Source organism: Mobula hypostoma, chromosome 8 (assembly GCF_963921235.1).
Source record: "Mobula hypostoma chromosome 8, sMobHyp1.1, whole genome shotgun sequence".
Lineage (NCBI taxonomy): Eukaryota > Metazoa > Chordata > Chondrichthyes > Myliobatiformes > Myliobatidae > Mobula > Mobula hypostoma.
In genome coordinates, this window is record NC_086104.1 from 129,348,360 (window position 1) to 129,362,559 (window position 14,200).

The 14,200-nt window shown below is 45.2% G+C and overlaps 1 protein-coding gene across 2 annotated transcripts in view; it reads left to right on the forward strand.

Moving 5' to 3' along the window:
• Positions 1–14,200, forward strand: part of rnf122 (ring finger protein 122) — a 31,615-nt gene that overhangs the window by 10,430 nt on the left and 6,985 nt on the right. For both annotated transcript variants that reach the window (XM_063056818.1, XM_063056819.1), the window contains exons 3-5: positions 1,471–1,516; positions 4,597–4,638; positions 5,447–5,529. In XM_063056818.1, the coding sequence (XP_062912888.1) occupies positions 1,471–1,516; positions 4,597–4,638; positions 5,447–5,529 (171 nt within the window). The remainder of the gene's footprint in view (positions 1–1,470; positions 1,517–4,596; positions 4,639–5,446; positions 5,530–14,200) is intronic.

The window sequence follows — 14,200 nt, forward strand, 5'->3', positions numbered from 1 at the left end:
CTCTGCCTCTTTACGTTTTAAACTCACCTACCTGATCAAGCCTTTGCTCCTTCCACACCATTTAATGTTTCCTGTATGTTAAAGACATTCTGTAAATGCTTCTGCTTGTTTTCACTCCTGCAGGCTGTCGGACCTGCTTTCATTTCTGGGGAGGATCAAAATGTGAGGATTAGTGTTGGGTACCACGGAGCTCAGTAACTGTGTCGGCCGATTGTAACGCTGAGTGAGAAATGACTGCACAAGGAATTAGATTCTCTGTGAGGTTTTCAAAATATAAATGGGAAGGAACATTTCTCGATGAAGGGAGCTGCACACTGAATTCTGGAGAAACTCAATGCATCAGGCAGCATCTGTGGAAGGGAATGAACAGTCGACGTTTCAGCTCGTCCCACAATGTCATCTGTCCATTTTGTCTCCACAGATGCTGCCTAACCTGCTGGCTTCCTCCAGCATTTTGTGTGCTGCTTCACATTTCCAGCCTCTGCAGTTTCTCTTGTGTCTCTGGAGGAAGTGATTGTGTTATCTTCTGGGTTGAGGTAATGAGTCATTGAAGTACTTCATCACAGTGTGAGAAAGAGGCCAATCTGAAACATAATACACCGTTGAGTGCCTGAATCCCCACAGCTATCCTGCCCTGGTAAAGTCATTAACCCTTTAGCTGCTTACACAGAATGCTGGAGGACCTCGGCAGGCCAGGCAGCTTCTATGGGAAAGAGTAAAACAGTTGACGTTTTGGGCCGAGACTCTTCATCGGGACTGGAAAAAACAAAGATGAGACATCTGAGCAAGAAGGTGGGGGGAGGGGAGGAAGAAGTACAAGGCGGTAGGTGATGGGTGGAACTGGGGGAGGGAGAGGGGTAAAGTAAAGAGCTGGGAAGTTGAAAGAGATAAAGGGATGGGAAAGGAGTGTTCTGATAGAAGAGGATAGAAGGCCATGGAAGAAGGGGAAGGGGGAGGAGCACCAGAGGGAGGTGATGGGCAAGTTAGGAGATGAGCTCAGAGAAGGAAACGGGAATGGGAATGGTGAAAGAGGGAATTACCGGAAGTTTTATTTATGCAGTGCTTTGGCACAACTTTCTTGACTACATCCTACAATGAGCCCTGACTGGTATCCTTTCACGCTCACCCTTTCCCTACCCCAAACAGTGCAGACCTATCCCTGGCCTCCCACGGCACTACCTACACATCAGGATTTGTAGCTCTGCCAAAAAGAAGTTGCTTTTTCAAGCTGCTGTGCGTCTCTTTAAGATGCAACTTTCCACCCTGACCAAGTGGGTGTATTTCTGATGGTTGAAAATTTGGAATGCACCGTGCAGGACACAGAATTCTGCGGTTCTACCCTAGAGCTGTACCTGCTTTTGAATGTCGCTTGCACACAGAAATGCCTTCACTCAAACTGTACAACTGGATTGGTTTAAAATGGGTGATTCCAGCTTTTTGTCACCTAACCATCTGCCTGTTCCCTTTCAGTAAACTCCGTCATCAGGCACAGAATGAGAGATATGGATACAAAGAGGTAAAGTGAATAGGTGCAGACTCCAGTCTGTAACCAAATTTACTGATCACACTGCTGTTTTACTACGCCAAGCCTTGGGTCCAGTTGGGATGCTCAGTGTACAGCACTACCTGAAGGATGTCGACCCTGGAGTGAAGATTCAAGGAAATGTGGATAATGCTCTCCCACTGAATCCATTCCCTTAAAATGACCCTCTTCTGTTTTCCCATCACTGGCAAATGGTGAAACCTAACCCCTCCCCCCCAACCTTTGTAAACATTCCCCAGGGAAGGCCAGAGAGAAAGACTGATTGGCAAGAGCCAATTAGAACAAAACCGTACCAATGACATTTGTTTTTGGTCACAGGGAGTAGTTACAGTGTCTGGCACACTAGGCGAGTGGTAGCTTGTAGATGCAGAGTGAACACACAGCAGTACATCACTGGGACAGCCTCTTCGGCCCACAATGTTGTGCCGAGCCAAATAAAATAATCATCAAATGCCCAACTAAACTAATCCTTTATGCCTACACAATGTCCGCATCCTTCCAACGTCCTCCCATTCATGTGCCTATCTGACTGTCTCTTCAAAGTCCCGAATGTATCTGCCTCTACCACCACCCCAGGCAGCACATTCCAGATACCCACCACTCTCTTGTGTGTAAAAAAAAATCAACTTGCCTCTCTCATCTCCTTTGAGGCTACCCCATCTCACCTTAAATGCATGCCCTCTGGTATTAGATATTCTAACCCTGGAAAAAAAGATACTCTCAGTCTACTCTGTCTGTGCCTCTCATAACCTTGTAAACCTGTATCAGATCTCCCCTTAGCCTCAACCACTCCAGAGAAAATAACCCAAGTTTGTCCAACTTCTCCTTATAGCGCATGCTCTCTAATCCTGGCAGCATCCTGGTAACCTCTTCTGCACGCTCTCCAAAGCCTCAATATATTCCTATAATGGTTGGCTCGAACAGTTCACAATACTCCAGTTGCGGCCTAACTAGAGTTTTGTAAAGCTGCAGTATAATTTCTTGAGTTTTGAATTCAGTGCCTCAACTAGCAAAGGCAAGCATGCAATATGCCTTCAACCACCCTATCAACCTGTGTAGCCACTTTCAATGAGCTATGAACTTGAACCCCAAGATCCCTTTGCTCATCAACACTTTTAAGGGTCTTGCCCATAACAGTGCACTGTCTCTTTACATTTGCCCTACCAAGGTGCAAAACTTCACATTTGGCTGAGTTAAACTCCATCTGCCATTTCTCTGTCCATATCAATATCCCATTGTATTCCTGTTCATCCATCTGTGCTATCCACAACACCACCAATCTTCACATCATATGCAAACTTACCCACCCATCTATGTTTTCATCCAGGTCTTTTACATACATCACAAACCGCAGGGGTCCTATACAGATCCCTGTGGAACAGCAGTAATCACAGACATCCACCTAGAGTAAGTCCTTTCGATCACTACCCTCTTGTCTTCCACGGGTAAGACAAGTTTGAAACAAAGTGACCAATTCACTATTGATCCCATGCACCCTAATCTGGATGAGCCTCCCATGAGGGACTTTGTCAGATGCTTCACTAAAATCTACGTAGACAACATTCACAGCTCTACCTTCATCACCCGCATCACCTTGTCAAAAAAAAACTCAGTGAACAAGGTGTGACTTGCTCTACACAAAGCCATGGTGGCTCTCCATAATCTACAGTGCTACACTAGGTGATTGGCAGATTGAAGTTACAGAACCTGTTGTAATGCTTTTCTCTAGTCCACTTCTATACTCTATCTTGATTTCCTTTATCAATTCCTTACTCTTCCTTTGCTTAGTTACAAAATGCTCTCAGTCCTTAGGCCCGCTGATGTTTCTGGCATGTTATAAACATGTTCCTTAGATTTCATTCTTTCTTTTTAAATCTTTTTATTAATTTTTCAAAATTATAAACTCAATAACAAAGTTGGTACAAAGAGTTTGGAAAATTGTTCATCAGTATGTATAAAATGAATTTTACATAACATAGAAATAAAAGACTTCCAAACTCATAATGAGATTAAACATTAACAAAGAAATAAAAAGAAGAAAAGAAGTATATAAACAAAAAAATCCCCAAAAGAAAAAGAGAAACCCCCCCCCAAAAAAAAAGGCAAAACAGGGCTAGACCAACAACTTGTATCAGACATGATCCATAATGTCGCTAACTCCGCTCCTCTCATCATATAATTTTAGAAAAAAGATTCGGAAAGGTCAGATTACATCATATGAAAATGTTGCATAAATGGTTTCCAGGTATCTTCAAATTTAACTGAAGGGTCAAAAATATCACTTCTAATTTTTTCTAAATTTAAACTTAATATGGTTTGAGAAAACCATTGGAATGTGGTTGGAGGATTAATTTCCTTCCAGTTCAACATAATAGATCTTCTCGCCATTAAAGTAACAAAAGCTATCATTCGAGAGGCTGAAAGAAGATAAAGATCTATGTTCTACCATTGGCAATCCAAAGATTGTCGTAATAGGATGGGGTTTTAAATCAAAACATGGAACTGTTGAAATAATATCAAAAATGTCTTTCCAATATTTTTCCAAAAGAGGACAGGACCAAAACATATGAGTTAAAGGAGCCACCTCAGAGTGACATCTATCACAAGTAGGGTTTATATGGGAATAAAAATGAGCTAGTTTATCTTTGGACATATGAGCTCTGTGTACTACTTTAAATTATACTAAAGTATGTTTAGCACATATAGAAGAAGTACTAACTAATTGAAAAATTTTATCCCATTTCTCTGTAGGTAGAGATTTCATTCTATCTTTAATTTCATTTTCAACCACAGATGAGATACTTTTTTTTTCCCCTGCCTTAATTTATAACCTTGTGGCTGGGAATGTGGGGAGTCCTACAGACTTGTACTTGGGAAGATTCATGTATCCATATACTGCAACAGTATCGATATCTGTGGTGTGATGACACTGCCCATACATCTATGGCTTGTCACCAGATAACTAAATGTCTGCATACTGGTATCATGGGATGTGTGTGGATAACTATAACCTGCTCTCTGAGACGCCATTCTGACTTACTTTCTCTCTCCAGGTTATAACAAGGGGAGATGCAAAAAAGCTAAATTTACATGGGGTAAGTCATTATCAATGTTATTGTAAGGCGAGGAAATTTGGGTCAACTTTCTGCAATAGAATCACAAAAGAGAACGCTGGTGGTCTCAGTATTTATTTACTTAATTACCATAAGATATAGGAGTATTTACCATAAGATTTATTTACCATAAGATATAGGAGCAGAATTAGGCCATTTGGCCCATCGAGTCTGCGCAATCATTTCAGCATGACTGTCCCATTTTTCCCTTCAGCCCCCATCTCCTGCCTTCTCCCTGTATCCCTTCAGGAATCTATCATCCTGTGCCTTAAATATACCTAATGACTTGGCCTCCACAGCCTCCTGTAGCAACAAATTCCACAGATTCACCAGTCAAGAAATTCCTCCTCATCTCTGTTTTAAAAGGACGCCCCTCTATTCTGAGGCTGTGCCCTCTGGTCTTTAACTTCCCCACCATAGAAAACATCCTCTCCACATCCACTCTACCGGGGCCTTTCACCATTTGATAGGTTTCAATGGGATCGCCCCTCATTCTTCAGAATTTATATGTTTTTTATTTACCTGGTTTGTCTTCTTTTGCACATTGGTTCATTGTCAGTCAGTGTGTGTAGTTTTTCATTGATTCTGTATAATTTCTCTGTTCTACTTTGAGTTCCTGCAAGAAAATGAATTTCAAGATAGTATACTGTCTGGTAACATACATGTATTTCAAAAATAAATTTACTTTGAACTTTGATGTTAGGTGGAACCTCACTGAAGAATTAAGTTCGAGTTTGCACAAGGAGGAATGAATGTTGCATAAGAATTTCTGTTTTTGTTTCTTCTGCAGCACACATGTGCCGTTTGCTTGGAGGATTTCAAGATTAAAGAAGAACTGGGAGTGTTACCATGTCAACATGCTTTCCACAGGAAGTGAGTCATCATTACATCAAACTGCTATACTATGCCCCAGAGCTGGCTTGTGGTCAGCTTCGAAGCCTTGTATCTGCACCGAATCTGCTACTACCGAAAACAGCTATTCTCCTACTTGCAAGAATGCGAAAGTGTGACATTGGTTTTCTGCGAGTCAGTGTCTCCATTAGCAGTTACCATGATTAAGAGTTAGCCAGTCTAGTAAGCAGAAGTTTGTACAGACAGCTGATTGGTGAGGTATGGAAATGCCTTGGTCAGGGAGGGCTAGATTGTAGTTACAGCATCTGGCACACTAGGTATGGGGGAGGGTGGGAGTGTAGGACCAGAGGGGACAGCCTCAGAACAGGGGAACATATCTTTAGAACAGAGATGAGGAAGAATTACTGTGCCACGAACAAGACCTTGTATTCCGTCTGGGTAGCCTCCAATCTGATGGTATGAACAGTGATTCCTCAGACTTCTAGTAATGCCCCCCACTTCTCTATTCCCCACCCCTTTTCCCTCTCTCACCTTATCTCCTTACCTGCCCATCGCCTCCCTCTGGTGCTTCTCCTGTCTTTTCTTTCTTCCACGGCCTTCTGTCCTCTCCTTTCAGATTCCCCCTTCTCCAGCCCTGTATCTCTTTCACCAATCAGCTTCCCCCTTCTCCAGCCCTGTATCTCTTTCACCAATCAGCTTCCCCCTTCTCCAGCCCTGTATCTCTTTCACCAATCAACTTCCTCCTTCTCCATCCCTGTATCTCTTTCACCAATCAGCTTCCCCCTTCTCCATCCCTGTATCTCTTTCACCAATCAGCTTCCCCCTTCTCCAGCCCTGTATCTCTTTCACCAATCAACTTCCTCCTTCTCCATCCCTGTATCTCTTTCACCAATCAACTTCCCCCTTCTCCATCCCTGTATCTCTTTCACCAATCAACTTCCCCCTTCTCCAGCCCTGTATCTCTTTCACCAATCAACTTCCCCCTTCTCCATCCCTGTATCTCTTTCACCAATCAACTTCCCCCTTCTCCAGCCCTGTATCTCTTTCACCAACCAACTTCCCCCTTCTCCATCCCTGTATCTCTTTCACCAATCAACTTCCCCTTTCTCCATTCCCATATCTCTTTCACCAATCAACTTCCCAGCTCTTTACTTCACTCCTCCCCCCACCCAGTTTCACCTATCATCTTGTGTTTCTCCCTCCCCTTCTCCCCTGCCCTCTAACTCTGACTCATCTTCTTTCCCCCAGTCCTGCTGAAGGGTCTCAGCCCACGACGTCCACTGTACTCTTTTCCACAGATGCTGCCTGGCCTGCTGAGTTCCCCCAGCATTTTGTGTGTGTTACACGAATTACAGTATCTTTAGTCCGAGGGTGCTGGATCTGTGGAGTTCATTAGGGTTTTTATTTCTGCAGTCTCCCCATTCTGTTCTCAATGACGTGCTGTGTATTACCTCCATGTATGTTGCCGTGTTCTGAACATACAACAGTAGAGCACAGGAATGGGGCCTTTGGCCCACAGTCTTGTGCTGAACTGATTAAACTGGTGATTGTGTGCCTAACCAAACTAGTCCCTTCTGCCTGCACAGCGTTCCCCCACAGCCCTCCATCGTCTGCACATCCAAACGGTGCCAGTTATTATTGGGGAATTGCACACGGTATACAACCTGAGATACTTGTCTTTGCAGACACCCATGAAAAACTGAAGAACCCCAAAAGAACGATTGGCGGAAAAACATTAGAACCCCCAAAGTCCCCTCCCCCCCCGCCTGCCCGTTTCAACAGAGTGTCAGCACCCAGTGCCTATCTAAGAGGCTCCTACAAAGACCTCCATTGTAATTGCCTCCAGTACCACCCCTGATAGCACAGTCCAGGAAAATCTTGCCCTTTGCATCTCTGTCAAACTTAAATGCATTAGACATTTTGACTCTTAAGAAAAAGATGCTGACTCTCTAATTATGCACCTCTTATAATCTTATAAACTTCCCTCAAGCTCTGCTCATCAAGAGAAGACAATCCAAGTTTGCCTTAACTTTCCTCGTTGCACATGCCCTGCAATCCAACAGCATCCTGGTAAATCTCGACACACGCTGCAAAGTCTTTGCATTCTCCCTGACTGCAATACTCCACAACTAGAGTCTGAGAAACCTGCAACTTGACTCTTGAACTCAGTTCCATGCCTAATGAAGGCAAACATGCCATTTGCTCTCTTTACCACCCCATCAACTTGTACAGCCACTTTCAGGAAGCTATGGAGTTCGAGTACTCTTCCGTTATATTTGATCTCCCAAAGCGATACTTCACTTTTGGCCAAATTAAACTTCCTTGGGCATTTCTCCACCCATATCTACCACTGATCTATATCCTGCTGTATCCCTTCTACACCATCCACAACATGACCAATCAGTACATCATCTACTAACTTACTAACCCATTGGAATTTCGTCTTGGTCAAACATATATATTTATATACAGCAGAGGGCCCAGAATAGATCCCTGTGGAATACCACTTGTCACAGACCTTCAACTGGAGTATGTCCCATCGACCTAAACAACTTTGAGGCATGCCACACAACGCTGGCCATGAAATCTACCCCCTCCCGGGTGAGCAGAAGGATTCTGCAGAAAGTCGACCTCTGTAAGGCAGCTGGGCTGGGCAGCGACTAGGGCCAAGTATTCGGGGGGTGTGCGTACCAGCTCACTGACATCTTCAGCGCTTCACTCATCCAGGCTGCTGTCCCCACATGTTTCAAATCAGCCACCAACGTCCCTGCTCCAAAGAACTCTACTTGTTCGGAACTAAGTGACCACCACCCAGTAGCGTTGACACCAATCATCATAAATGCTTTGAATGGCTCAAATCAAAATCTCTATTCCTGCCACACTGGACGCTCACCAATAAGCTTACCGATAGAATCGTTCTGCGACAGATGTCATGCACCTGGCCCTGACACACCCAAAAAACAAGAACACACGTCAGAATGCTGCTTCTGGGTTTCGGTTTGGCATTCAACACCATTGTCTGACAGTCCTTGGTGAACAAGCTCCTACGCCTCGGTCTAAGTACACTGTCGTGCAACTGGGTGTTTGACTTCCTAACCAACAGAACCTCAGATAGTCAGGATGCACAATCACTCTTCCCTCCCCAATGTCCTCAGTACAGGTGCCCCCCCCCCCCAAGGGCTGTGAGCTGAGCCTATTGCTGCACTCTGCTCACATATGACCACATGAGTAACCGCATTGTCAAGTTCGCTGATGACATGACAGTGGTGGGGCTCATCACCAACAACAACGAGACAGCCTACGGAGAGGAGGTGGAAGAGCCTGAGGTCAGATGCCAGGCAAATAACTTCTTCCTTAATGTCAGCTAGATAAAGGAGATAGTTATGGACTTCGGGAGAATTTGCATCACTCACTCTCCTCTCTACGTTAGTGCAACAGCAGTGGCAAATGCAAACAGTTTCAATCTCCTGGGTTTGCAGATCCTAGAGTACATCTTGCCCAGAAAGCTCACCAACACCTCTACTTTCAGAGAAGGGTGAAGAGAGCTGGACTTTGCACATCCATACTCACATCATTCTACAGATGTGCAGTAGAGAGCATCCAAACAAGCTGCATCACTGTGTGGTACGGAAACTGCACTGTGTCATACAAGAAGGCTCTACAACAGGTAGTCAAAACTGCCCAACACATCACTTGCACTAGCCTACCCATCATCAAAGACATACAAACGAAAAGGTGCCGGAAAAGGGCCAGTAACATCATGAAGGATCCCACACACCCTGCTCATGGACTGTTTGTCCCACTCCCATCAGGGAAGAGGCTATGTGGCAAACCATCAAACTCAAAAACAGTTACTTTCCCCAAGCAGTAAGTCTGATCAACAATGTTCCCTCTAATTTGTAATGACCAGTGTGCGCAAAAATCTTGTACTGTACAATTTTTTGCCCAGTGACAACAACATGTGTGCACTGAATTTTATATATAGAGGTATTCATTATAACAGCTTGCAAAACACTGCCAATAAGAACTTCGATCTCCTCTGGGTTTGATTGTTTTCGCTCTCATTCATCTGCACTCTTGGATAATGAAGGATTTTCTTGTTGGGGTTTTTGCTCACCGTCCATATGTGATTTGCCTGCTAAATGACGCTTTAAGAAGTTAAGTTTCCAAATACCCCTCCACCTCTTCCCACTTGCAAGTTCTCTAGCAACTTTTGCATCGTGACAATACACGCTGGTAACACCAGTTTCTGTATTGTACAGAAATATTTCTTATAGCTGCACATTCTTGGCCTCATGAACTTTTGGTGTAGCAGTTTCTACTGTTTCATTAAGCCATTCTGCTTTAAATGAACTAGCAGTTCCTTTGCACTTCATGCCCTGTGCTTCTTTGGAATTTGACATAGGGAATCAATAAAAACTATTAAAAAAAACCAGTTCTAAAATCTGCGGGCAAATCATCACAAACTCCACATTGTCAACACTGTCCGCATCAGAAACCAGAAAAGGAAATGTGATTGTGTACAATTGTGAAATATACTTTACATGCCCATTAACAGTTGTTCCCAATTAACTCATTCTGGCCCCTGCCCAATACTCTCATAATTTGCCCTACTTCAATCTGATACTCTCCTCCAATGTCTATAGCTAATGTAAATCATAAGGAGTTATGACCATGCTTCCCCACTGAAAGGTCAGTCGCCTGGCTGGGCTAGTTTTGCAGCAGCATATCCAGTACAGCCCCTCCTCTTGTTGGACTATCTACACATTGTTTTGAGAAACCCTCCCGGATGCAGCTAACAAATTCTGCCCCATCTAAAACTCTTGTACTAGGAGGTCCCAGTCTGTATCAGGCAAGTTGAAGTCACCCACAACAACAACCTTGATTGCTTTACACTTTTCCCCAATCTACCTGCATATCTGTTCCTCAGCGTCCTGGTGGCTATTGGGAGGTCTCTGGTACAATGCCATCAGAGTGATTACACCCTTCTTATTTTTGAGTTCTACCATGTAGACTCAGTGGACAAGTCCTCCATTATGTCCCCTCTGTGTACAGCTGTGATATTCTCCCTGGTCAATAGTACAACTTCTCGCTCTCCAGTTTACCTCCCTCTACATCCTTTCTAAAACATTGAAAACCTGAAACATTAAAGCGTCCAATCCTAAACACAAGAGATTCTGCAGATCCTGGAATTCCTGAGCAATACACGCAAAGTGCTGGAGGAGCTCAGCAGGTCAGGCAGCACCTGTGGAAATGAATAAACAGTCAACGTTTCAGCCCAACCACTTTCTGAAAAGGGAGAGGCCAGAATAAGTAGGCGGAGGGAGGGGAAGGAGGACAAGCTGGAGGGTGATGGGTGAAGCCAGGTGGGTGGGGGAGGGGAGATTTAAGTGAGAAGCCGGACCTACGCTCCGTCCGCCAGAAAAAACAGGATCTCCCAGTGGCCACCCATTTTAATTCCACTTCCCGTTCCGACATGTCAGTCCATGGCCTCCTCTACTGTTTGATGAGGCCACACTCAGGTTGGAGGAGCAACACCTTATATTCTATCTGGGTAGCCTCCAACCTGATGGCATGAACATCGATTTCTTGAACTTCTGTTAATGCCTCCCTTTCCCCTCTCTCACCTTATCTCCTTCCCTGCCCATCACCTCCCTCTGGTGCTCCTCCCCTTTTCTTTCATCCATGGCCTTCTGTCCTCTCCTATCAGAATCTCCCTTCTCCCGCCCTGTATCTCTTCCACCAATCGGCTTCCCAGCTCTGTACTTCACCCCTCCCTCTCTCACTGTTTCACCTTTCACCTTGTGTTTCTTCCTCCCCCTCCCCCCACCTTCTAACTCAGACTCCTCATCTTTTCCCTCCAGTCCTGATGGAGGGTCTCGGCCCGAAACGTCCATAGACGCTGCCTGGCCTGCTGAGTTCCTCCAGCATTTTGTGTGTGTTGCTCGGATTTCCAGTGTCTGCAGATTTTCTCTTGGTTGTGAGAAGCTGCCAGGTGATAAGTGGAAAAGGCAAAGGCCTGCAGGGGAACGAGTCTAGGAGAGGAGAGTAGGCCACGGGAGAAAGGGAAGGAGGAGGGGCACAAGGGGGGAGGTGATAGACAGCCGAGGAGAAAAGAAGAGGTAAGAGAGGGGAACTGAAGAAGAGGGGAGGAGGAGGGATAAAATTATCCCGTTTCTCTCAATCATGTCTCTGCAGTGGCCACATTATAGATCCAGTACTGATCCATGCTCTTAACTTCATCACCCTTACCTGTTACACTTGTAGCTTTAAAAAAAATACTTAACCCATCTGTTTTATTTTAGTGCTTTATTCCTACCTGTTCCTCCTTACAGACCTTCTTGTCATGACATCTACCTTCCTTTCCATCCCATCGTTTTCTGTCCCGGCACTGAGGTTCCCATCCACCTGTAAACTAGTTTGCCAAGATCACGAGTGGACCCCCTGCTCCTCCTCCAGTTAAGGTGCAATCTGTCCCCCTTGTGCACGTTATCCCTGCCCCAGGAGAGTTTGCAACGATCCAAGAATCTGAAGCCCTGTCTTCTGCAGTAATTCCTTAGCCATGCAGTCATCTGTTCTGGCTTTTTATTCCTGCCCTGACTAGTACTGGGAGTAATCTATCCTCACCCCCTATACACACTGTACAGGGTCCCTTACCTGTTTCAACTGATGTGTTTGGTGCCCCATGGTCTCACTCTCCCCTTTGTGAATGTTCTGTGACCAGTCCAAAGCATCCTCAACCCAGGAGGCAACAGACCACTGTTTTACAGCAATATGATCTCGTGTCTGTCTCCATAACAATCGAGTGTCCTGTTACTCCTGGTGTGCCTGGCGTTAACCTTCCCTGCTGAGCCCCGGAGCCAATCAGAATTTCCACTGACCTGGCTGCTGCTACTTTAACCTCTTCCAGGAGTATCCAAAAGGGTACACTTGTTGCTAAGGAGTACGGCCGTAGGAGAATCTTGCAGTGTCTGCCCGTTCACGCCACCTTTCCTGGTGGTCGCCCAACTCTCTGCTGCCTGCGCCTTAGCTCCTCGCTAAGGTACATCCACGATGCTCTCGGCATTCCAGATGATCCTGAGAACACCCAGCTCTGGCTCCGGTTCCCTTACGCGGCCGGATAGGACCTGCAGCTGGGTGCACCTCCTGCAGGCGAGGTCACCAGGGACGCTGGCTGTCTCCCTGATCTCCCACGTCCTGCAGAAGGAGACCGCCTCTGCTCCAGCTGCTATCCCAGCCACTCCAGTAGGGAGAGTGCTTCCAACGTCACCTGTACTTGTTGTTCAGCTTCCCCTCACCAAAGCCTCAGCACTTGTACTCAGTCGCGGCGCTTACATCTCAAACACAACCGTTCTCCAAAATGGCCGCTCTACCAGAGCTTGCTTCTCTTTTATAACCTTTAAAACGCTCATGGTTTCTCTCCTCTGCTGCTCAGGCTGCTGGGACTGGGACTCAAGTCCTTTTACCTAAAGACCAGCATTCATAAGACCACAAGTCACGGAGGAAAATTAGGGCATTCAGCCCATCAAGTCCGGTCCATCATTCGATCGTGACTAATTTATTTTCTCTCTCACCTCCATTCTCCTGCCTTCTCCCCATAACCTTTGACACCCTCACTAATCAAGAACTTGTCAATCTCCGCTTTAAATGGACTCAACTGACTTAGTCTCCACAGCCGTTGTGGCAATGAATTCTACAGAATCATCACCCTCTGGCTAAAGAAATTCCTCCTCATCTCCATTCTAAATGGACATCCCTCTATTCTGAGGCTGTGCCTTCTGGTCCTAGACTCCCCCACTTTAGGAGACATCCTCCGCACATCCTCTCTACCTAGGCCTTCCAATATTCGATAGGTTTCAATGAGATCTCCCTTCATTCTTTAAACTCCAGAGACTGCAGCCATCAAGTGCACCTCATAAGTTAAACTTGTCATTCTCGTAAACATCCTGTAGATCCTCTCCAACGCCAGCACATTCTTTCTTAGATGAAACTGCTCACAGTACTCCGTGTGGTCTGAACAATGCCTTATAAAGCTTCAGCATTAAATCCTTACTTTTACATTCTTGTCCTCGAAATACATGCTCAAATTCCATTTGCCTTCCATACCACTGACTCAGCATGCAAGTTAGCCTTTAGGGAATCCTGCGCAGAATCTCCCAAGCCCCTTTGTAAATCTGATTTTTGAGCTTTCTCCATTCAGAAAATAGTCGACGCCTTTATTCCTTCTATCAAAGTGCATAACCGTACATCCCATTCCATCTGTTACTTCTCTGCCCACTTTCCCAGTATGTCCTTCCATAGACTCCCTGCCCTTCCACCTATCTTTGTATCATACATGAGCTTCACCAGAAAGCCATCAATTCCGCCATCCAAATCATTCACGTCTAATGTGAAAACACATGGTCCCAACACCAAGCCCTGCAGAAAACCACCAGTCACTGGCAAACAACCAGAAAAGGACTCCTTTATTCCTACAACACACACACACACAAAATGTTGGAGGAATTCTGTAGGCCAGGCAGCATCTATGGAAAAGAGTAAACAGTCAAGGTTTCTGGCCGAGCCCCTTCATCAGGAATGTTAACCCTTTATTCCTATGCATTGGCTCCTGCTAATCAGCCAATTTTCTATCCACGTTTGTATATTTACTGTAACACCCTGGGCTTTAATTTTGTTTAGCAGCCACATGTGT